General features: G+C 33.8%; 1 protein-coding gene and 1 long non-coding RNA gene across 2 annotated transcripts; one reads left to right on the forward strand and one right to left on the reverse strand.

Annotated features, from left to right (window-relative positions):
- Positions 1-2,816: 2,816 nt before the first annotated feature.
- Positions 2,817-25,888, reverse strand: LOC144962380 (nuclear receptor-binding protein-like). Its single transcript, XM_078895269.1, has 15 exons — positions 25,665-25,888; positions 22,663-22,785; positions 19,896-19,997; positions 16,866-16,955; positions 16,176-16,216; positions 12,843-12,937; positions 12,154-12,237; positions 11,256-11,314; positions 10,372-10,473; positions 8,748-8,880; positions 8,252-8,351; positions 7,458-7,508; positions 6,820-6,973; positions 4,943-5,092; positions 2,817-3,956 (listed from the first exon to the last, which is right to left on the reverse strand). The coding sequence occupies exons 1-15, from the start codon at positions 25,779-25,781 to the stop codon at positions 3,843-3,845; spliced, it is 1,515 nt and encodes a 504-aa protein (XP_078751395.1). The 5' UTR covers positions 25,782-25,888; the 3' UTR covers positions 2,817-3,842.
- LOC144962383 (uncharacterized) lies at positions 14,135-15,284 on the forward strand. The gene is made up of 3 exons (XR_013643473.1): positions 14,135-14,359; positions 14,704-14,802; positions 15,148-15,284. It is a non-coding gene; the product is annotated as an uncharacterized LOC144962383 (long non-coding RNA).
- Positions 25,889-26,193: the final 305 nt, after the last annotated feature.

Genomic DNA, 26,193 nt, shown 5'->3' on the forward strand with positions numbered 1-26,193 from the left:
CATATCAAATAGTAACAATACAGGGAGATGACTTCCAATGGAGTAACAGACATGCCCAAAAAGATTAGAAATATCCATCTTAGCCAATTTATAACAACGTATGACAGGACCCAGACAAGGCCGAGTTGTCCCATTCTGATAACTGGCAAAAAGGGCAGGACAATAAATACAGATCTTTGAAGAAACAGCAAGTTTGGACAGATTTTGAACTCGCAGCCCATGGATTAAAGTTTTTCCCGTTCCCTGTGGATCTCCATTCATCGCAAGGGCCAATATCAGGCTACCAAATAAATGACAATGAATAATGAATGCCCAATTTAAATCAAACAGACTTGAAGCATCGATGTAAGGACAAAGGTGACCTCAATGTGAGGTAAAATTTGTATTAAGGGGTAATGGACAAGAAGAAGTAGTTATAAGTAATTACTTGAAACTTATCTTCTGTATTCGATAAAGAGGTACAGATGATGGGTTTGTAGATTGACAGTTATCAATACATTCAAACTGGATTACAAAAAAGTTTTATATGGGCGTAGAAGATGAGTTATATATGAAAATTGCAAAAATAGTAATATCAGATACAGTTATGAAAAAAAAAAATATTGCTCTCATTTTCAATTGCCATTTAAAAATTTTTCTTTATAAGATTTTTACAGCGCTTGCAACACATTAAGGACATATCAGCGCCAGTAAATAGGAAGAAAATGAGATAGTCAAAAATTCTAGAAATAAAATTAAAGCACCCAAGTACAAAGGGGAATTGGTTTAAATAGAGAACAGATATAGAATCCAAGAGCATACTATCAATGTACTTAGAGATCACCTGAAAAGTCTCATCCAGGCACTAGCACTAGCATTAGATCCCACTAAGAGGAAATATTCAAATGTTTAAAAGATATATTCAAAACAAAAACATAACGATCAGCACATGACAGAGAGATGATTTACAAGGGAAAAAAATATCACCTCCCAAAACTAACACTATGCATTTGTTTCTCTCTCAGCCATGGAAGGACTCACGAAAGGCCAAGATAAGCCAAGTAATCCCAGAACTCAGGAAACAGATATAGGGAGATAGAAGACACAGCAAGTGACCTGCACACCATGGGAGGCCAAAAGACTCCTCTCAGATATTTTAATTAAATGGCAAGGCATTTACAGAAAATATACATGCTCAAAATGTCACCATTGAGTCATATTTGCATAAAAGAAGAAGGGAGGAAAAGGACTAAGGATCCCTCTTTGCCTTAATAAAACAAAATATGTACTTTCAGAATTCCTGGTGAAAATAACATCTTCAAAATGAGCACATTCATTAATTATGATGAATTGGTTTGGTCTTTTGTTTTGTCTTTTCAAGGAATGTGAAATATGACAAATGAAATGCTTTATTAAGTAATCCGTTATGAAAATAATTCATAAGTACATGTGATGAAAATCAAGCTGTTATCACGATGAAACGAAATTCAAATACTATATACTATATCTAGTCACTTGAGATAACCTTGATGACGCAATGTATGGGGTACTGATTGAGAGACTAGAAAACAACAGAAATGCCTTTTATGAGAGCACAATAAATTTAAAAAGATATTTGAGGGTCTATTTTTATAATATGAAACTAAATAAGTTTGAATGACAAATCTCTTCTAAGTTTGTTGGTTTGACGTTTTACAGCAACGGCACCAGCCATTATTAAATAGTATTTATCTACCATCCCTTGTGTGGACAAGAAATAAGAGTTTATTCAGAGAATCAAAAGCTATAGATTATGAACCATGCTATTCAATAAGTGGGTAAACTGTTGAAGAAAAATATGAAAAAATCTCTAGTGGATGACGGTCACCTAAGCATACAAATATAAAAAGGCCTACCAATCAAAAACAGACATGACAAAATAAAAATTTGACAATTTGAAAATTCAACCGCCTTCAAACAAAATTAAATGAAAAGTAAAGTTTTTTACATCCACTTTATAAAATAAAAAGGCAGAAATTCAGACAGGAGCTCAGGGAATGAACAAAATGAACATAGAAACCCCTGGACACTGAAGTAAAGTTTTACCTTTGTGATGCCATAAGCATCACTTTCCGTCTATACTTTCCTACTGGTGAAACAAATCTTTTTAAAAACAATTTAAAATGGAACTGTTTTGCCTCCAAAAATATTGGGGGGGGGGGGGGGGGGGGGGGGGGGGGGTGGGGGGGGGATGATGATAAATACTTATACTTTTTTTAAAATAAGGCAGGAGATAAGAATAAAACAAAACAATTAATCAGAATGAAAACCAAAGAAGCAAGTCTTGAGGTATATTTTGACAATCTATTCAAGTTCAAGTGGATCAAAATGTAAAAATAGTTATAAATATTACATCTCACTCACATGCTACGCAATACCTGTATTCTTGAACATATTAAATTATAATAAGCACTAAGAAAAGGTGAGTATGAGAAATTCAAATAACTACTCTGCCTTAACAATACTGAGCATGGATTTATAGATAGAATATCATAATGTTTAAAACGCATCATTTATAAAAATTTAAGTGATGAAAAAACAAAAATGAGATTAATGTCTGTAATATTAATTAAAAAGTCAGTATATTTATTTTTAATTGAATTTGACCAATAAGTAACTATGGCAAGGTGAATGGTTAGAATCAGGTCAGAAGTCAAAGGTCAGGGAAATAATGATAAATGTCACAATCGAATGCAAAATAATGAGCATGTTATTCCAGTGTGGATTATAGTTAATGTAACAAACATTTGCAATATATATATATATATATATATATATATATATATATATATATATATATATATATATATATTGTGTTTTATACAATAGCCTCATGAATTTTAAAGCTTATGATCATTGAAAATTGACAATGCTAAACGATAGACAGATCCCATTGATCAGTGATGAGAATCAAATTGATCACAAAGCAATCAGTTGAAGGTGAAGAAAACATTCCATTCCAGCACCAAGCCGCTTGATTGATTCCGGGACAAAGTCATTTTTATACATTAACCACTAGAATAAATTAATGTACCGGTTTCCATCACATTATATTATCTATCCTTTTACATAATGAGATACTTTTTAGCTCACAACAATGTGGAAAGATGATGTGCCCGATGATTAAAATCACTGAGTCATAGTCATAAGAAAAAGCTATATCAGAACTGCAGCATCAACAATAGCAAAGCACATTGATTCAAATACGGTGCAATGAAATGGAGTCAAGTTGAGTCAGTCCTTGTTGCACATTTATAATACAAATCAAGATCTTCTTCAAATAACTCAAGCACCTGTTTTCTTTGTATTATGTCATTTTTCCCTTGATAACTTATTAAAACTATTAACTCCACATCTGAAGATAAACCATCTGTGCATTTGACAATTGTTTTGGTTCAAACACTTTTTTGTCTTATCTTTTATTCTTTCAAAATGACCAAGCCAATCTGAAGAGCTCAAAATTTAAAGGTCCTGGTCATTCTAAATTAGCCTTTTATCAATAATTATAAATTTGGTTGAAAACATTAGAAACTGTTATAAAAAACCCAACACACCAACAACCTCCCTCCCCCCTTAAATATCTTTGCACTTATAGCAAGAACATCATTACTTGTGGCTTAATCCATCATCGGTCACAGCAAGTTTTATTACTTTATGATATATCAATTGTGAGCTTCGTAAACTTTGCTGTAATATCAAAATATATGTAGTGACTGACACTGTATGTGAGAGGCTGCAAAATGATTTGCTAATTGCTTTAACAAGACAGGCTTTGTACATAAGATAGAGAGGTTCAGATATATGCAAGAAGGGAAAAGCCATCACTATGAAACATCAATGGCAAAGGGCGAATGTTGCAATCTGTCAGGGGTCAAGGTCATGTTGGAGGAGGAGGGAAGGGTGCTTCCTATCAAGGTAGCCACTTTATCTCTGTCTTTCTGGAATGGTAAATAGAGAATAACAAACATAAAGACTTGAATGTGTGTGTTTTAATGTTTCTATTACTAATTTTCAAGTATTCAGGTAATTTAAAATAAACATAATTTCCAAAAAATAAGATATTATTACAACAAATTCCAATTGGACTGGAATGTTGCTAAGTCAAGCCTGAGTACCTAATTGTTTCTTTACTTTTAGGAGTTTTGGGACCTATGCAAAACTCTTAAAAAGACCATTTCAGCCATCATACAGGGTGGCAAAAAAGATTATAGATCAACAATTTAACCAACAAAATGACAGTCGTTGTGCACACACACCTACCAACTAAAAATCATCAACAGACCCATAATTTACCCAAGGAAGGAGCACATTATTTACTGCGTTTGAAAATACAAATCATAATTAATTACAAGCAGAAATTGCTATTTTACCAATATATGACACGAATTAGGGCACGTGACAGGTTAGAAGAAGGAGGGATAGCATGAATTTCATTTCAAAGATGACCTGCTACCCAAAAGACATCATTGCTAATCCCTTCAACAATTAAAACTATAACATTACCAAACAAACCAACAGCTAATACCATTTTTTTTTTGGTTGTAAAATTTGAATTTTTACGATATTCTACATTTTCAAATATATTTTTTGTATTTTCGACAAAGTGCTGTCCAAATATTCAATTTGATACTGGTTGACAAGCATGTGATCATTGTTACCAATGTATACCCCAATTCCTGATGCCTATTAATATTCAAACAAAATGGAATGAGACTACTCATGGCTGAATGATGGATATTATATCAACCCTCTCAAACTGGGCATCCCATATCTATGTCAAGTCTATAAAAATCAGCAACTCTTTTAATACTACCTCCCAAACAAGAAATTTATTTGCCAATTGTTTGTTTTTTTTATTATCACAGTTTCAATGTTTCACTTTGAGATGGATAAAAATGTGCTCTTCATAAAAATCAAAACAAACCTCATTGATAAATCCATGGTAGACCAGATCATCAGCTAAAGACTCTCCAGAATCCTGTGATATCTCACACTGGAGCTGGCGATTGATTTGATCATCAAACCGGACCACAAGACTTAACTGAGGATTGGGACTGTCTTCAATGCGTGTTATCTGTATGAATAAAATAGTACATTCTGTATTATAATGGGTCCTTAGATAATGTGACATGGTCAACCAGATGTTGAGGTCTGGACAGAAAGAACAGATCATTATCCATTGCCAAACAGCTGCAGAAAAGTCAATGAAAGAAGCCGTATAAACTATCATGTGGTGCTGCCTACCTACTACCTCAATGTTAGTTATTGCAACTTTGTCAACACTTTCATTTAATTTCTTAATATTTTCATTATACATCATGTCATGCTGAAAAACTTTTGGAAATCAAAGCAAATTATGAGAAAGACTAAGCTGAAAATAAACAAAAGGAATGTTTTAAGTGTACTGCTTTATGGAAGTGAAAACTGGAAAATGACATCCTCCATAACACAGAAACTAGAAACCTTTCAGAATAAGTGTCTAAAAAGAATTTTAACATATTTGGCCTACAAATTTTATTTTTTTTAAATGGATCTATTAAAGAAAGCTGACTGCACTAGCATTGAAAGCCAAATAAAAAGAATATGGCATTGTCTGGGTCATGTGGCAAGAATGGAAAAAGGGTCACTTTCCATGACAGTAAGTTAATAAGTATACATTATGTCAAAAGTTTTTTCAAAAGGAATCAAGGTCAAATTTAAAAATAAAAAAAATAAAAATTCAAACATAAGTTGAGATGCTTTCAATAATCAGCATGGTTAACTCACTTTAGAGCTTAGTATTTCCCATCTCAGATGCTTAGTATTTCATGGTATGGTTGGGTTTCTCTAACCCAGAATTCCACAATCTGGATGTCTTCATTATCCCAACAAGTCGCCTAGGGGCGGATTTTCTCTTATTTAGTTGCACACCGAAATATGGAAATTCGTGTTTCTGGATTCAAACACTTATTTTGGAAACAAGCCATTACAATATAAAGGATTTTTGACTCTTTAATCCAAACATCACACTGACCGACACCATCTGTCTGCCTATTCTAGTTCAATGTAAACAACAAATGACTGAAGTTTAATCCAATTTAAAACACTTTGTCACATCCAGTTAAGGTCAGGTAGTTAACTTATTTCTAAATCCAGTCCAGTCATTGGCAGACAGCCTTGCATTATCAATCAACTTGATATAGATGATGTCTTTGGGCATACAAAGACTATTGTCTCTCACCCCCCCCCCCCCCCCTTCTCTCTCTCTCTCTCTTTTCTCTCTCCTACTAATCCTCCCTCCCTCTCTCTCTCTATATATATCCTCTGTTCTGCACCTCATTTGTTCTATTCTCTATTTTGGTATCATCTTCATCATCCTCATATGGCGTCATTATTCACATGCTAACCATTATCATTCTCCTTACTTTTTGTTTTAGAAATTTTTATTTCACAGGATGGTTGACCAAGGTAAAGCAAAAATAAATTTAAAAACTTAAACATTTTTTAAAAATAAATTTTAAAAAGGTCTCAAACTGTACAATTTCCACAGCAAGATTGCTTCTGTTGACATTGATTCAGCCATCCATGAAAGACGAAAAGCTTCAATTGTGAAAGAATTGCAGCCCCGACAAGATGGGTGTGTTTCATAAAATGGACCAAAAAACTGTGTCATATGATTGTAGTATACTTGTTCTTGTGTTCTTGCCAAGTTGAAAGATCTCTCTTGACTTGTAAAATTCAAACAAATCATTAAACATTACTATTTTTAAAAAGTCTGTGAAACTAAACAATATGATGTAAAAAGTCATTAGAAACACTTACACTACAAGTCATAGAGATAATCATTCTACTTTCAACATCGTAAGGTTCCGGTGTTTCAGATTTCACTGATTCCGCAACCTCTGGACTTATAGCTCTTGGTCTCGAGGACTGAGGGGTACTCATTGCAAATGCTGTAAGGGGATAAATGCCATTTCTGGGAATAAAAAGGATATAGAGAATAATGAATACTGACACAACATTGCTGACCAATAAAAAAAAATTTAAAAAGAAAAAAAGCATCTACCCTTTCAAGTAATAGGGCTATGTATTTTTCAGAAATGAAGGTTTATACGAAATATTTAATTGTTTGTATGTCACCTTCCCCAAATAGGAAATTATAATGTATATATGGTTGTAATTAAAAAATGGCCTAAACTTTGACAAATCTTGATGGACAGTATATATAGAACCTTTTTCTCTCAAAGTTTACAGAAACATATTTTTAAACTTTTCACAAAGTTATTCACAGTGACTCACCCCTATGCATGTTGTCTTGTACATAAACTGATTTACAATTTGATGAAAATGTTTGTCTTTGACAGTCCTACAACTATGCAATTCCTACTCAAAATGATGTTGTTCATACAATGGTCACTGCCTAAAAACGATGACCAAAAGTGAATCATCCCTATACTTACTTTACATCATCTAGAAGTTTGTCTAGTTCTAGCACCGGGGTTTGGGAAACTCTGGGAAGAGAAAAAGGCAAATAAAATATACAATGAGCATGTCAGTATCATGAAGAGGATCAAATGAGTAACCTTTACCAAAAACTATTTTAATAAAGAGGTCACTAATTTTAACTAACAACAGTATTTATACAGACAACGATATTAATATACAAAAACAAAAATATTGTTTTAGCATGTGTTTTTAAGGATTGCATGGCATGTGCGACACAAATACCTTAGGACGGAACAAGAACAGATTGCCTTCTTCAGCTCTATTATAGGCATAAGAGGTGAAAAATAGTTTCCATAAGGGCCAATGACCCTGAGATGAGACTAGGGGGCAAATGATATCTATTCATAGCACATTTATTCAGATTCACATATCTTATTGTTTCCATTAAACATTAAAACAAAATGCAAAAATAAAGATGTATAGTTCATGGTTGAAACTAAAATTCATGAACCTTAGCAAAATAATAAAATGTTATTTTTAAACAAAATTTAATGGGAGGTCGGCTAATCATTAAACATAACCAATATTAAACAAAACATAAAATAATTAAGACTTTCAAATTAATTTTGGATGAAATGTATGGAAAACAGAGAGAAAAAAATTTAACCCTAAACAATGTCTTCATTTCAGCCATCTAAACCAAGCATTAATTTCATACCGACTACAAAATTTAGTACACTACAATGATGGAGGATACTGATTTAGAGGAAATATATCATACACCAGATAAAATAAAATGTTGTCTTACCTCCATTCTACCATCTGACCGTTTATACTGGGAATGACTGCGATCACTCGATTGGGATCAGGTGTTTTGGTTGTGTGGGTTTCAACATCACCAATCAAAGCTAGAGATTTTAAAAATATATTCTTATATTCATGGATACATTAACATATAAGCACATTCAAACAAGGCATCTCAGAGAAATAGGTAAGGCGCATACAAAAATTAAACAATAATATCATAGAAGAGGCCAAATTTTGTTGACACATTTTCTGACAAAATATTTTTTATTCCAGCAGAACACCAAATTTGCTATAAAATATGAAATTTCTGGCCAACTTTAACCCAAATCAAGAATCGTTCTTTAATTTGAATAATCATTAAAACATTAATAGACTCAATAATCATTAATATGAGATAAAACATATGTCAGAGAAGCATTTATTTGCAGAGTCAAATTAATCTGAGATTTAAATCAATACCTCTTGAGTTTTTCTAAAAAGATTTTTTTAAAACATACCATTGGATTTCACCACACGATGGGCAGCAACCAACTTAAGTGGATGAACCTCAAATAAGACTTGGTGAAATAAGAGTTCTCTTGCAGTTGGACGAGCTCCTGGATCACGCTCTAAACAACTTCTCAGAAAGTCCTAGAGCAAAATAAATTTATCGAAGAATTCATTAATCACCGCTGCCATTCAGCACATGGAAACCAAAAAATGGCTAACCCTCATCTCTGGGTGATCAAATAAAAAAAGAAGGTGGTAATACAATTTTTCAATATCATAGGAAAGCTTTCAGCAGAAATATATGCAGAATTGGTAAACATATATGGTGATGCTTTAAGCCCAAAGAAAATCATCTTCTGGTGTATTGGATTCAGCAATGGAGATCAAATGTGCTTAACAAGCAACATGCAGGATGTCAACTTCTTCACATTCACAAGAAAAAGTCTCTCTTGTCGCATATGAAATTTGTGAACTTTGCATTAGAGTAGGAGTCTCCATATCAGCCGTTGATAAAATCTTTCAAGTCAGATTTCATTGTTTTTGAGGGTTTTACGTGCTTGCAACACATTTAGGTCATATCAGCGCCAGTAAAAAGGAAGAAAATGGGATAGTAAAAAAGTTCTAAAATTATAATTAAAGCCCAAGAAAAAGGAAGACAAAGGGGAATTAGCTCAAAAAGGGAACAGATGTATATTCCAAGAGCATACCTTCATCAGTGTACTTAGTTTGAAATCACCAAATGTCTCATCTTGACACAAGCACAGGTCCCCACTAAGAGGAACTCACTCAAATGTTTACAAATCATATATATTTTTAACATAAATAATACAATGTATAACAGAGAGATGATTTACAAGAAAAAAATATTATCTCCCAGAACTCTAATTATACATTTGACTGTTTCCCTCCCACCCAGGGCATCCGACCAAGGCCAGGACAAAACCAAGTAATCTCATCCCAAGACAAAGACAGAAAGCATGTTGGAAAACAGAAATAGGGGGATAGAAGACACAGTAAGTGCCTCCCTGCCCACTCTGGGAGGTCAGGAACCCCACCCAGAAGTCAAATTATAGAGAAGCGTCAGCTCAATGGGTCCCAAAAGAATTGACTGAAGATCATAAACTGCATCATGAGTAAGTGATCTGGGCATATAGGTAGGGGCATCAATTTTCAATATGCCAATGCCAAACCCTATATGACAACACTCACAGAAGACTGGCTTTAAATTCATCATTGCCTCAATCTACACCCTTTCATTTTCATCTGTTCGGACCACTTAAATGACACTTGCCAGTAAAAAAGGAAAAGAACAATCTTCCTGTTGCAATGGGAAAAAAATGCCTTGATCCAAATGCTGATAAAATAGAGAAATAGACAAATGTTACTAAAGCTGAACATGTAAGTTCACTATTAAACTTCAGTATGAGTTATAACATTACTCATTTGGGACAGTCCTCGTAGTCTCATTTAAAAAAAATAAATCAATATAACACACGGGGTTTGAATGAATTGCAAGCATTCAATTCCAATATACAAAACGAGTCATTCAAAAAACAAAATAAATAACCAAGAACTAAATGAGAGAAACACATAATAAAAATGTCAAAACAATTGAAGGAAAAAATAATTTACCTTTTGTAAGGGATGTTCCACAAGTTCTAATGAGTTATTGATGCTATCTTTCTGTACATATGTTGGAGTGTCACCATTTGGTTGAAAGCCCAGGGTTGCCATCTATCAAAACAATTACGATATCAGAATGCATGATTGAAACAAAAATATAGCAACCTTTAAAAAATAAATAGGAATAAGTATAAAAACATTCAGCATATTATGTTATTCTTATTGATTCATTATGTAAATGAGCTAAATCAGAATAAATTCTAGAAGAAAAGTCAATGAATAAATGTGTTTTATCTTAACTTTTCACACTCAAAGAGAGATGGACTAAATGAGGTATTTTAATATGCTTCTAAAAATATGAACCATAGTTACACATTCCATCAACAGGAGGGAGTTATTAATCCATATGCATATCACCAATGAAAATTTGTGTGTTTGTTATGTAACCAAGAGAAAAAGAGGATAAAGAGAGACAAAAGGGACTAAAACATTTCAATTTTGTAAATTTCAGTTGCGAACTCTTATTGATATTGTTATTATGGTAATGGAGACAGGTAACAATCAAAATTTTATGAAATTTGATAAAACAAAATTTATTTTTTAAATTAAATCATTACAATCTGTAATCCACTTTACGGAATTGTTAATGCCATGCAAAATTACATCTTGATTGGCTTATTGTGTTACAAAAAATCTTATCAATCCAATATACATAATTAATGTAGTTTCTCAAAATTCTAAATATAAATAAAATTTTTTACTATTGATTATCTTCAATAAAATTGTTGGTATCTGGTTCACACTGTCAAAATGAGGTCATATTTATAAACATTTGTATAATAAATGGTAGATCAACTTTGAAAATTGTAACCATACTTTAAAAATTATCTTACTTCAAGAGCACACATTCCAAATGAGTATATGTCGACCTTGGTAGTCATTTGCTCACTGCCTGGATGTTTAAAAAAAAAGAAGTTTAAAACAATGCATATAATTTACTTGACAAAAATTTAATTCAGTAGCACGTAGAGTAGCAAGCTTAGGACCTTTTCAAAAGAATTTATAGGCCGTTATTTAATTTTTTAAAATCCAAGTTAAAGATAACGTAGAGTACAAAGGAAAAATGGCTGGTATTAATAACAAGTGGGCTATCCCATAATATTTCAACTTTCACATATATATGTCCACTTTCACTAACTTTTTTTAAAATATCCAAGCCAACTTTCGTTCAGCACATAATGTCAGTTTTTCCTATTAATCTTTTAATCTTAAAAGTGTTCTTACATGATAAAAATTAGCGTCCAAGTAACTTTTTTTTAAATCTTTAAAAAATGAATGATCTTAAATTAAAGAGAGCTTATGTATCTTTTTTTTTTAAAACAGGCATTCAAGTAACTTTGTCATAAATCTGTTTTACAATGTAGTATACCTCATTTGTCCTTAAAAGAGACCATATAAATATAAATAAGCTATCAAATTCAATGCATCTTTGCAACAATTATACTTTATAAAGTTTAACACTTTTCACAACTTTAGCTTCAAAATAAGCGATTTTTATTATATAAAGCAACATATCACAAAGCTAAAAGTTGCATATCGAGAATATTACAATGAAAAAAAAAAAAATTTCAAAGGTCAACATTTCAGGGGGGGGGGGGGGGGGGGAATGAAGATTAAAGTTAAGTGAGAATCTAAAAGCATGTCACTCTCAAAAAACATTTTTAAAAAAAATTATAAAGGTCTAAAAGCTAAAATGATATCAAACTGTTCTGTCAACTGACAATCATATACCTTCATATTCTGGAGCAGAATAATGCATGTTCTTTAAGTCTTCACTGTAGGTCTTAACATGATGGTGTATGGCATCGGGAGCAACTGCAATATATGTGTTTGAACATCATCAATTAAATTTCATACTCTACTTATTCAAAAATCGGAATTTTGCAAAGTCTCAGGAAAATGGAAAATCAGTAAACTGGGATATTATCAGTTTAAAAAGTAGATTAGTAGTTTTGGGGAGATTGTCAAATTCTCTCTGGCCTGATGAGCTGGTCTTAAATCCCAAAGAAAAGCCAAGGTCTATAGAGGCATATGACAAATCTGTAATAAAACTGGTATTACATTGCAGGGTGCTGGGACCGGAAGAGGCTGCAATGTGATTCAGTCTTTACTGAGTATATTGACACCCATGGCATCACAGTATAATCATCAGATACTGCTGTTGTCAATAAATCTAGACTAGAGAAAGAAACTGGGTCCTCTTTTAAGGTCAAAGTGTGACAAACACTTAAATAAACAGCAGTTTTTCCACTAATCTCATTTGAAATATTTTTTTTTTAAAACATAATCAGCAGTTTGAATTCATGAACATTGTCTCAGTCAGTCCTGTTGTAATTGCAGGAAGAACAAATTGAATAATCTTGAAATGAAATTTAGGAAGACTTTGTAATGTAAAACATTTTGAAGGAATGCAGACTCACCAGAACCTATTTTAATGAGGCCATTGTGTTGAATGTAGATTGTCTCAGTGGTCAAATTTCCATGAATTATTGGTGGCTCGCACGAGTGAAGATAACTGAAAATGAAATTATAACATTTTAAAACTGGGTTCCAAACCCAATAATCCAAATTAAATTAGACACTGAATAACTTAGAAATTAATAAAAAAATACACCAATTTACCATTCATTCAATAATTTTATTTCAAGACATAATCAAATATAAGTGCTGATAATCAAATATTACTGATAGCATGGTAATGTTGTAACAGATATTTTTAAAAATTCATGGCATTCATAGATTAATTGTAATTTGATGTCTGTCAGCTTTTCCACCCATTCATAAGATTGATTAATACAAAATGTATCAGCATTATGAAAAGATCAGGAAGAGGTTTATTTATTCTAAATAAGTATTATGCTGCATAATAGGAATGCGAATGCCATGTTCTTTTTCCTACTTGCCAATTAAAATTTAAAAATCACGAATGTTACATTTTGAAAGGATCAATATATAACGAAGAACCTAAGCCATTTCAATTGGATCCTTCCATGACCACTGTGTGAGATATTTTAACTTAATATAAAGGTTAACAACAAGTTTACTGCTTTATGTGTTGAATCATTTGGTATGAACTTCTATCTTTTTTTTTTTTTAAAGTAAATCTGGATGAGTGACATCATGAATTTCTTGAACATCCACTTTTTCACAAAGTTTATGATACAGGAAAATAGAGTTTTTCACATAAACAAGAAGGGTATAACAACTAATATACAATATTTCATATAATCTAGCCTTGAACAGACGAATAATGAAGAGATAAGAAAATTCAATTTCAAACAGTTATGGGGATTAGGCTGGGTTAATCATAAGGATCAAAAATCGAATGAAACTTATTTGATTACAAATTTGCAGCTAAATCATTCAAATTTCAAAAATTAACTTAATTGCTGCAATTTTGGCGAACTGTTGACCTCCCTATTACATCAAAAATCAGAATTTTCCATTTATTTGCATTGCTTTAACTCTCACACGTTCCATAATAGAGATTTCGATCAACGGTGATCAATGGACACGCCCCCTTCTTTCCTCTCGTTTCGCTTTAAGTGCGCTTTATAATATGCCCCCAAATGGCGATTTTATAATAGTTTACTTAATTTTATACAATAAAAACTACAAAATATCTAAGAATATTTGATTTTCTCCTCCCAAATCACAAGAAATACGAAAGTATTTGTGTCAGTAACTCGGTTCGTCACTCGACTTCCGCCATCTTGTTTTGACAATCAACTGGTCGTCTCTACTCACGAATTTACTCAAAATAAACTAATTATATACATTTTACAATGACTTATTGTACCGAAAAAGAGGTCTACGATATCTTATATATGGATGAAGACAGTGACGATGAAAATTACGCTGCTGTTCCCAAGAATATGATGCCTGATGGGGACCTGCCCTACTCACCAAATCTGGACTCGAATGACGAACCTGACGAGTAAGTATTTTTCTCAACTTTTCACAATTACATCCTCTGACATCATGTTCAAGTAAAAAAACGCACATCCTCTTGAACCCTGATCTTTCTTTTATCAGTTTCTATTAAGTTATTATTTATTTTTTCACTTTTCACCTCATTTACGAAGCATAGAAATTGGGCAAGTGGTTAGCTGAAAATGTAAACAAACATGGCTGACAATAGAAGTAGAGAGCCATGTATTTCAACAAGGAGTGAGACAACTTTATTCTTTTTTCTGACTTTTAGAAATGAAGATTGTGATGTTTTGTGAGAGCAGCTTTTAACAGAATTTTGTTCTTTTTTTTTTTTTTTTTTTAACGCAGTGAGACCCAAATCCAAGTACAAGATGAGGATTAGGAAGATGTCACTCGTATCCCTGGTGTTGCAAGTATGAGTACAAGTAAAAGAAGTCATTACGAAAGGTGAGCAGTAAGAATCTACAAAGTGCAGACATTATTATACTCTATTCAGATGCACTTTGGAAGTATGACATTCTAGAAATTATCATTAGTTTATAAATTGCTTCAAATGGTTGGTATGAAGCAATGTTTTAGTATGTGGCTCACAAATAGTGAAGGTAAGAATTTCATGGGTTCACAGGGAACATGAGAATGACAAACAGTTGATATACTGAATTTTGTTACTTTTGTGTATGGACTGAGTCAAACTGTCAATATTTTGTTTATTTGGTTTACCTTTGACTTATTAAAATTGTTTTTGCAATTCTAATTCTTTTTTTTCTTTTTAAAAAATTCATCTCATTTCAGTTCTCAAATTCCATCTCATGAGATTCCTGGCCCTTCCAAACCCAAGAAAGTGCGCCTTGATCCTGGTCCCACAACCCCTGTCCCACCTTTTTGGCCTGAACTTGTCCCTGGTCTATTGTATGCCGGATGTGTTGGAGTTTGAGTTTGTAATTTATTTATTTTTGTGGAAGATTGCCATATGGTTTTCAAAATTTACAGTGACTTTTCTCAAAAATGCAAATATTATTCTTCTGATTTATATAATCAAATGCCTTTACAAGTGCAGTTTTGTGAAATAAATATGTCACTTGTGAGTGAATTGCTATTCTGGAATGTAAAATGAACCATATAATTCATTTAATCAGTCAATATCACTCATTTGAAGTAAAGCAGACCAATTTGAAATTGAAACTGTCATTTTTTGTGATGTTTTTTGTTCACATATATATGACTCATATTACGTAAATATTTAACTAATATGTAATATTTGTAATCAGCTGTATGATTTCAAGTGTTATGGTCATTATTTTCCTCAACCATAAAAGAAATATGACATTATGGACAAACAAAAAGGCTGTTAAGTTCTTTTATGTCAAATAATGCTGGATTATGCCCCTTTTTTTCAGAAAAATTGCTCGTCTCTCAGACCCTCTCAAATACTCATTTTCAGGAAATTTGCAATGAATTTTGTAAATAATCTGCAAAATATGTTGTTTGTTTGGAAAATAAATGATATTTGATTATATTTCATAACCTGAATGTTTTTCCCTCTTAGTGATTGAGAAATGTGTTGTTTTTGTGATAATTTTTTGAGACCCTACCCCAGCACATAAATCTGATTTATATCTCGGAGAGGGCTTCAATTGTGGTATAGACATGTCACTGTGATAGTATGATCATTGGCAAGTACAATGATATATAACTTTACATGGTTGTGGGCCAGTAGAATGGGTTAATGGACATTTTAAATAGCACTACCCAGTCATTTTTCACTCTAGCTTTAAAATAATGGAACGTTTGAGAGTTAATTTCTTTAAAAAGACACTTACCTGAGTGCGGATAAAATCTGTGTGCACCAACGTTTCCAGGCCTAAAAAGAGTTCATGAGAGTGAATAGAAGAGTTCATTTTTCTAACTGACCACATTATGATTTGAACCACAATAAAATATTTGATTAGAAAAATGCACAAAATTAGCCCAATTAAGATTTGTACCTTTCTACCCTTTCATCTGCTAATTCCGAAGATGCCTGAGCAAATACAAAATCAAATTCACCAATAATTAGGAATGACTATAAATAGTAACAATCAAATAGCATATTACCATTTTTCAATCAAGCTAAATGTGCTTGCAATACATCACACAAATTTGAGTTAACATAAAACAAAATGTACTTATTTATTTTCCTCTTTTAAGAAATATAATATAATAAATAATAATAATAATAATAATAATAATAATAATAATAATAATAATAATAATAATAATAATAATAATAATAATAATAATAATAATAATAACTGATAATAGGAATTTATAAATAATGCTTGATTTTCTTTTTAAAATTTATCAATATTATTTTCTGATGCCAAAAGTGATTGAATAGCATTACGTATACTTGGTCACACCCAAAGGAACAACAAAAAACATTATGACTCTACATGAATCACTATAATTAATTAATCAATCAATTAGTAAATAGTTGAAAAAAATTCACATAGAGTCCTTAACTCTCTTACCTTAAGTTGGAATGTTTTGTTATTTTTTTTCGTCTTTTTCAAAAACTGCTTGAGGCTTCCAGATGACATATACTCTGATATAAAAATCACCTGAGGAAAATCAATTCAAAAATCAAATATATATATAGTGGTGATCGCCTAATTGCCCAGTGGTTAAGAAACAGAAAAGAACTGGCATTTATACGAAGTTGATCAAAAGCATGATAAATACATATATAAACATTCATATCATGCATTTCAATCGATTTACAATGACTATTGTGCTTCACATTGGTTTATTTGTTCCAGAGGCAGATCATGTTTAACTAAATTTCCATTTCAAACCATACAAATCGTCTCCTAGGTGTCCTTTATTGTCGCAGCACTGAAAAATATATGTCACTGTCTAAAGCTAAATCAGTGATGGTAATGGCAATTAGTAGAATATCATAGTTTCGTATATTATATTACTACTTCTAATGTACATCTATTCTTAAAAGTAGAGATATAACTTACTTAACGCAATTTTTTTTTAATGAATTGTCCTTTCATTAAAACGATTTTTTTTAAAATACCTTCTATTCAAGAGATTAAAAATTATCATTGGTCAAAAGGCCTGAAAATATTTGTTTTTACTTGTTTTATCTTTCTTACTGTAGCCCAGTGGTTAAGGATCTTACAAATAAGACTCGAGTATCTTTAATAAATTAAAATTGTAAAACATTGTAAAAACAAAGGTAAAAAGAATAAACTTAGCTGAGCACCCCTTACAATTGTAACAGACTAATATCGTCTCTTTATAACCTGATGACATTTATAAAGTAAACATGATGATTGATAGAAGATTGGTTGAGAGAAATATATAGATAAGGGAAAGATAGAAAAAGAGAAACAGGAAGAGAGAGTGAGACATAGAAAGAGCGAGCAAGAGAGAGAGAGAGAGAGAGAGAGAGAGAGAGAGAGAGAGAGAGAGAGAGAGAGAGAGAGAGAGAGAGAGTAGTTTCATTGACGGGGCTTTTTTGTAATTAGGGGGAAGTTAGACTCATTTATTCCCTCCCCATCCCCTTCCTTCAATTGCCTAGTCTCACTTTTGACATCTGGCGCCTGTTTGTCTAGACTGACCGACATAAAAATGGGAGTGTCACCAAAATTCATTCAACTGAGCACAGGGTTAAAATATAACACAAGACATGACATGACGGTGATTTTTTCATGGATCCACCACTTGACCTGAGGTTTTATTAGAGGTAAATGTTTGACACTGCAAAATCAGTGGAAAATTATTGAGAAAATCCCAAAATCCCGGAATTCTGCAGATCCGCAGAAGATTTTGATCACTGCTAAGGACCTTCTCATTCACCTCTCCTGTCATTAGGATTAATGATTAATTAAATGCTTATCTAAGGTCATAACGCAAGGGCAGGAGTTTTCGGATCACTGTTACCAATCGGCCATTGACTACACTCAACATCACATGACTTTGTTACTAAACAACACTGTATCACTCGAACACCAACATTTATACAGTGGTATGGTCAGAATTAAGACATTTGCAATATATCCAAATGCACACACACACTCACACAATGGAGAGGATCCCAAATGCTCAATATATCCAAATGCACACACACACACACTCACACAATGGAGAGGATCCCAAACGCTCACTTGGTAGAGTACTCGTTTCACATGCAATAGGAGGTGGAAGCAATCCCATAATGAGGTTCAATTATTTTTGTTCTAAACTCACTGTCCACTCAGCAGTGATAGGTTGCTAGTTTTTTAGATCTGAAAAGTGCTTTGCTATAGATAAACATCCTATACAAAGGTCAACAAGCAATTGCTATCATCTGTATAGCGCTATAGAAACCGGGATAAACTCTGGCTCCATAGGGACTATAGCTCTGAAGGATTACTTTCCTTAACAGAAACAAACACACATACACAAAGAGAGGAGGCTGTCTCTCTCTCTCTGTATGTGTTTATGATTGTGTGTGTATGTGCATACAACTCATTTACTCAACATTTTAACACAGAACAGTTTTTATTGCCTGCTCACATCAATCTCTAATGATTTTTCTATGAAAATTGAACTTTGAACCTATAACTTGAACATCAATACGCTATTCATATTCCGTGAGATCTTTGTTTTCATGATTCGCACCTCAATGCAAGATTCTCCTGTCATAGTCTACGGGGCATGAGAAAAGAAGGTAAATGAAAGAGCAATGTAGTCAAAGGCAGTAGATGGTTGTATAACATCAAAAGCTCCTTGGACTGGGCGTCATACCGTGGTTATGTGGGATTTTTGTGGGAGGAGCTTACTTGACTTACTTTCGTGATGACAGGCATATGGACAATTAAAATTGTCCTTTTTCAGCAGCCAATTGGAAGGGGATAATTGTAAGAAGCTGATTGGGCACTACAAGGAGAGAAAGCTGTATGGGGGACATAGCAAATGTGAAATGAATTGACAGCAATTTGGACCAGTGTTTATTGGACGTCAAATAGTGCTCTCACAAAACAGAGGTCAATTCTTTTGGCCGTAAATGACACAAAAAAAATCTCTCTCCCTCTCTCTCTCTTTTTTTTTTTTGCAATTTCTTCTTTTTAGAGCGGGCACTTAGGCAATTTCCAATTTGAAAAGTGGGCATTTAGAGTTATGTTCTAAAAAGAAATTATACAGTTTCATCAAATTAGCGGGCATTAAGGAAAAAAAACAGGCATTTGGACGATCACCGCTGTATCATGAAATCAAAGCAGTAGTATTTGAATAAGTCAAAGCGTCCAGTAGTTAGGATCTCAGAAAGACAGACTATACAAATAAAATATTTCAATATGCAACAGAAAACTTTGAATTTAATGCATTGCACAGACTCTGAACATTGGATAAGGCAAAGAAATAGGAAATATTTATGGAGGAAAATCTTCCATTAAAAAGAAGTGATTGCTTTCCGTTTTGTTTTTGTTTTTGGAACACGAATAATAAGCAATGACTAAAAAAATCAATACCTATACCATTCTAAAGACCACAATATGATTGCAACATACCCTTGGCTTCTCTGACTTTGAATCTGTCCAATATTTGTGGAACTTTATAATATTTGGATGATCCAGCTGGCACAGATTGTCGAACACTTGCCTGATTTTGTCCTGAAAAAGATATCAAAAGTAGATGTTGGTTTTAATTAATTAAAATAAAACAAAATCCCATGTGTTCATATTGAAAAGAAAAGACACAGATTACCTATCTTTATTTGGTATCTTAACCACTGTGATGTGGATTGAACAAGACTGTATTGTCAAACACAGCTGTCTGGCTATGCACTTAATACACCTTGCCCCAGTTGATTTATGCATGTTATGTATTGATCACTGAAATTGCAGTTCACTGTATTTTCTGTTCACACAATACAAACTACTCATTTTATGAAACATATATGTTATATATACAAAATGGGGGGAAAATGATATAAATCAAAATTTACATTTTTTCCAATTTATGAGGTTATGATTTTGCAGATCATCCTAGGATAAGAGATAAATCAATATAAAGGCAATATCTGTGGCTTGGCGATTAACACATTTACAGTTACAAATGAGAGTCATTCAGGCCTTTAAGAAGTGTTGATGCCTTTTACTTTTACAAAAAGGGAAAAATTGGACTAATCCAGAATTGTGAGCTAACATATTTGATGTTTTGTTTTTGTTTTTAAGGGTTTTACGGCGCTTGCAACACATTTAGGTTATATCAGCGCCAGTAAAAAGGAAGAAAATGGGATAGTAAAAAGTTATAGAATTACAATTAAAGCACCCAAGAGAAAGTAAGACATAGGGGAACTGCGAACAAATAGGGATCAGATGTAGATTCCAAGACAGGGTGTCCAGGGAAATCCAACCTTAAAATTTCCTACCTAGAAGTGAAATTTCCCACCAGGTATTTTATACACACAACGTTCTATACGCTTAAAATAGACAATCCTACTTAAAATAGGTCTTACCGCAACACAATCCATATTTTAAAGTAAGAGCAGAGGTGAAAATGACTGGTCACAAAAAAAGAGGAAATTTCTCAGAGCACAGATCATGACCCATCCATGGACTATAATCTATAAATTTGAATTTCATAAACATTTGCAGTGCAGAGATGCAACCCAAAATGTGTCTTGCAGCAATTTTTGACGACATTTGGAGGAATTTCAAAAGTTTAAAAACTGATAGCAACATGTAAAATCTTATCTACTTAGAGAATGGTACCATATGATTATACAATGTCAAAAGCCACCACCGACCCCCATTTTCACTTTTAAAAAATACTCATATGATTTGTTGGTAGGTCTGATGTGGTAGTAAGTTATGGTATTTGTGGTAGAGATGATAGTGTAGTGGTAGCTGTAAAGGTTGTAGTAGTGGTGATTGTGATGGTGGTAGGGATGATGATGTAGCAGTTGTTGCAAAGGTGGTGGTGGTGGTAGGGATGATGATGATATGGTTGTTGTAGTTTGTTGTTAGGGATAGTGATGTGATGGTTGTTATAGCAGTGGCGATTGTAGTAGAGGTGACGTTGCTGGTAGACAGGGTAATGTGGTGGTGGTTATAGTAGTGTAGGGGGTAGGGATGATGATGTAGTGGTGGTTGTAGTACTGGTGCTGGTGGTATAGATGATGATGTAGTAGTAGTTGTAGCAATGGTGGTGTGGTGGTGGTTGTAGTGGTGGTGGTAAGGATAATGATAATGTTGTTGCATTTGTAGTAGTGGTGATGGGGATGATGATGTGGTGATTGTTGCAGTAGTAGTGTGGTGTTGGTGATTGGGATGATGATGTGGTAGTGGGTGTAGTAGTAGTGGTGAAAAGGATGATGATGTGGTGGTGGTTGGAGTAGTGGTGGTGGGTATGATGATGTGGTAATTGTTGTAGTGATGGTATGGGATGTGGTAGTGGTGGTGATGGAGATGATGTTGTGGTGGTTGCATTAGTGAGTGGTGTTGGTGATAGGGATGATGATGTGGTAGTGTTTGTAGCAGTGATGACCATGTGGCGGCAGTTGTAGTAGTAAAATAATAATAATTTTGTGCACAGCAGTTGTCCTTCGCACATTTTTGATATCGCATTTTAAGCAAGAAATTTCTAATTTTTCTCATTTTAAAGGAAATTTCACCCTCAGTCCCATTATTTCCAACATTTCCGACCAAGTATGAAATTTCCGACCAATTTCCAACTTTCCGACCAATTTCCAACTTTCCGACTTCCCTGGACACCCTGCAAGAGCATGCCACCAATGTATTTAGTTTGAGATCACCTATAAGTCTCATCCGGACACAAGTACAAAATCCAACAAGGAAGAATACACTCAAATGCTTACATTATACCAAAAAAAAATAACAAATGTAATAATACATAAAAGAGAGATGATTTACAAGGAAAAAAATATCATCTCCCAAAACAATAACTATGCATTTGACTGTTTCCCTCCCAGCCAGGACTCCGACCAGGGCCAGGACAAACCCAAGTAATCTCATTCCAAGACAAAGACAGAAAGCATGTTGGATAACAGATATAAGGGGATAGAAGACACAGTATGTACCTCCCTGCCCGCTATAGGAGGTCAGGATCCCCACCCAGTAACATATTTGAAGTTAAAGTTCTGAGAAAATTTAGTCTTGAGTGATTTCAAACAAAAAAAAAAGTATCAGTTTACAAACCAATGACAAGAAAATTTATTATAAAAAAGTCATAATTATTTGAATAAACATGAGTACAAAAGAAAACAATATTTCATTGCCTTTCGAAAAGTATTTTTATTAGCAATGTACTTACCTGCTGTGCTCTGAAATCCCTCTTCTCTGAGAATTGCACTTCGTTCCAAACAACTTCAACACCCTCCTCTGTGTCCATGGCAAGGAATGCACTGTCGATGCCGGGAACATCTCGTTGATCAACCTGTAGTTCAAAAGAATGATCAAGTGAATTGCATAAAAATGAGAAAGTGTTTCATTCAAAACTATACATGCCTGTATCTGGACAAAGCAATTAATATGACGGATGGAATTCAGAGAAACTTTGGCCCATAAAACTTATAAATGAATAAGGATTCAGCAGTTATTGCGATGGAATATCTATCCGATTGCCTGACCGACTAAGCAAATCTATTTTTTATGAGATATCTGCAATCTCTCTAACCAGAAACCCTGGTAAATTAGGACGAAGTGTCAGGGAGCAAATATTCTCTAAGAAAATTTATGTTAATAAATTAATAGACTTTATTCATCCACATGGAAGCTGGGTAATTGGGACAGACCCAATGCTTATCGATTTTGAATATTTTATCTCAAGTTCCCCAACATTCTGCAACAAAATGCCATATGACTATGACCACTGGATATAAAGGTAAACATTAACAGTTACAGTGGACTCAGGATAAGACGATGCCCAGGGGAACTGAGAAAAAAATAGACTTGTATCCGAAAATCAACTTAACCGGAGTGTAACCAAATGAGCAAAAACGCATTTGAACAAAGCAAACCAATCTAGAATAAGTATGTCCCTTCATGTCGCGCGGTCTCTGTAGTGGTCATCAGAGGCTCCTACCCCCAATAGCCCCATAGAGGAATCAGAATACATAAAAATCGGAATTTGAGATAAAAAAGCGGAATCAACTTACTGTTATTGACTATGACATGCTTTGCAACAGAAAATGTAATAGACAATCCAAAAGTACTCAAATGATTAAAAATATAAAATGCATAAAAATGTACAGAATGTGTAAAGACCAAGAATGTGGTCAAATAATAATAGAGAACACACAGGTCCTGGCCGTCTGAGAGCAAAGCATTGAAGGGATGGATTTAACCTTGAATGTGGAATGTATACCAATTAAGTTAAATTATTCCGCGAAAAGCTGAAGGGTAGGAGCCTCTAGGTCAAGGCCATGCTTCTTGTAAATCGTCAAGACAGAAATAGCTGGTATGCCAATTTCCTATGCGATGACTTTCTGTCGCATGCCAAACTTTCCAAATGCATCGAATTTTCCTTTTCCGCATGGAATCTTCCTTTTCCGCGATAGGTTTGCCATTGTAGTTGTAGACTTGACTTGAATTCTTGATAAAATTGATACTAATTAAGAGGGCCATTACATAGGATGGCCTGGGATTAGAACCAAAAAAAATCTTGAACTTGAAGTTGCGACAATGTAAAATTTGAGATGGAGAAATTAAAGTTATTCAATACTGCTTATGTACATTGAACACGGACGTCAGGTAAAGCACCTACATCACATCGATGTGCGCCAATCGCGGATATTCTTAACCACTTAAAATTCTTACTGGTAGCTTTTTTAACCAATGGAAATACTTGTTTATTTGTGATTTTATTGTAGTCATGAGTGATAAGAACATCGACTTAAGCGACATCGACTTATGTGGAGTTTGTTTGGTTTTTTTTACTAATGTTATATAGGAAGAAGGGGGAGGGACCAAGAAAAAAAATCGACTTGGGTAAAAATCGACTTAGGCAATGTCGACGTATCCAGAGTGCACTGTATAGGTATATTTAATTCCCATCCCACTAGATAGGGTGCACTATGATGAATTGGTTTAGTGCTGCACAGCAAAGAGAGAACAGAAGTAAACCTAAACAGCAAAGCCAAAGTCTCAAGACGGGAACAGAGGTTGAAAGACAGGATAGCAGAAACTCAAGATAGAAGTCTAACATAAAGTTGGGAATAAAAGACAGAGCGCCCAAGCACTGGCAAAAGAAAACCACAAAAAAATGCATACACATTAATCATTCACACATACACTCTCGCAAATAACCAAAAAAATCTTGAGAACAGAGCCCATTCGGAGAAATAGATGCATTCGGAGAAATAGTCACTTCGTAAAATTAATGCAAATCAAAATTACGATTTTAGTAACTATCAACAGGTAGTCTAAACCCTCTATATTTGACGAGAATGACAAAATCATAGATCAATTGGAAGTCTAATAGACATTAACTCTCTCCTTACCAGCCATTTTCAGGATTTTCCCCAAAACTTCACACCCAACCAATACAAAAATAAATTTTTTATCACTCAAACATAATAGTATAGTAAAGTTATTCCGATGCATAATTTCTTTAGCAAAACATGCTCTACAACACACTGTTCATTTTCTTTAAATTTTATGATGTACAAAAGAACTTTGAATAAGAAAAATTTTGGTTGTATCGTACCAAATGTGATGATTTTCCAAGTTGGTGAGGAGAGAGTTAAAATTCTTCAAAAGTAACAAAGTCTGTCAAAGTAACTGTGGTATAAATGAAAAGCTTTTCTAACAACGTAATATGTCAAAATAAAATCAGGACACATAAAAAACGTGATCGTGTGAGTGTGAGAAAGGCAACAATCCTACTTCTACAATTCAAAGTAGGGGTGTGCAGTGTGAGCTGAGTCAGTGTGCAGTGTGATGTGGGCAACACAGAATTTCTTATGAACCCTTTTTCTATTTCTTTATCAGTTCCACCATCTGCGTACTGCTCACATTGTGTCGTCCTCCCCTCTGTATGTGCACGCACATTGGAGTTAGAATAGCCACGGGAGACTATTCAGACTCGAGTCCGAATTGCCACTTCGATTGCAGTTGCAGGGACTGTTCTCTAGTTTTGACATCAAAATCATAATCGTTAATCATTGTCTCATTTACAAATACAAGCTTAGTATACGATCAGAACGTTCCCTACAAAGTTAATTACTCCTGAGTCCCGAATGTGAGTGAGAAGAAAAAAATATCCGCTCCATATCTACAGTCTCCTCAGTCACCAAACATCCATACTGTACATACCTCTTCCCTTCTTTTTTGCCACCGACCGCATGGACTCTCTTCCAAGACCTCTTCGTCGTCAGAATCATCGCCACTGTCTGGTTTATCCTCCTTTGTTTCTTGTTCTGCATCAGCCATTGCTGAGAAAACAGATGTGAAATGTGTAACAAACTATCTTTCCGTCCTCTGGTTGTGACTGACGAGTTGATAGAGTGCGTTTGAACCAGAAATAATAACAGAATTGGATCACTTCCGGGATTGATGGCGTTTGGGGCAGGGTTGCCAGATTATTTTTCAACAAAATGCCAGGGAAGACTCAAAAAATGCCAAAACACTCAAAAAAAATGCCAAAGTCTGTTGACTCCCACCCCCACTAAGAAAACTACTCACTTTTGATAGACAATTTACTATCATATCCTGGTGGCTTGCGTGTTTTCTTTTCTTTTCTTTTTTTTTTTGAATTACACTTAATTTCCTGTTGGGGTAATTTTTTACCTACTGACTACTAAGTGGAGTGCTAAACCACTACACCACGGTTGGATTTTAAGAA

The sequence above is a fragment of the Berghia stephanieae genome, chromosome 1 (genome assembly GCF_034508935.2).
Source record: "Berghia stephanieae isolate SIO BIC M18660-M18661 chromosome 1, UCSD_Bste_1.3, whole genome shotgun sequence".
NCBI classification, from domain to species: Eukaryota; Metazoa; Mollusca; class Gastropoda; order Nudibranchia; family Aeolidiidae; genus Berghia; species Berghia stephanieae.

Coding starts and splice junctions, on each gene's coding strand:
- LOC144962380 (XM_078895269.1), bottom strand. CDS start 25,781: ATGGCTGATGCAGAACAAGAAACAAAGGAGGATAAACCAGACAGTGGC. Junction 11,315..12,153: donor TTCTGCTCCAGAATATGAAG/GTATATGATTGT, acceptor TTAAACATCCAG/GCAGTGAGCAAATGACTACC. Junction 6,974..7,457: donor AAACTTCTAGATGATGTAAA/GTAAGTATAGGG, acceptor TTTTATTCCCAG/AAATGGCATTTATCCCCTTA.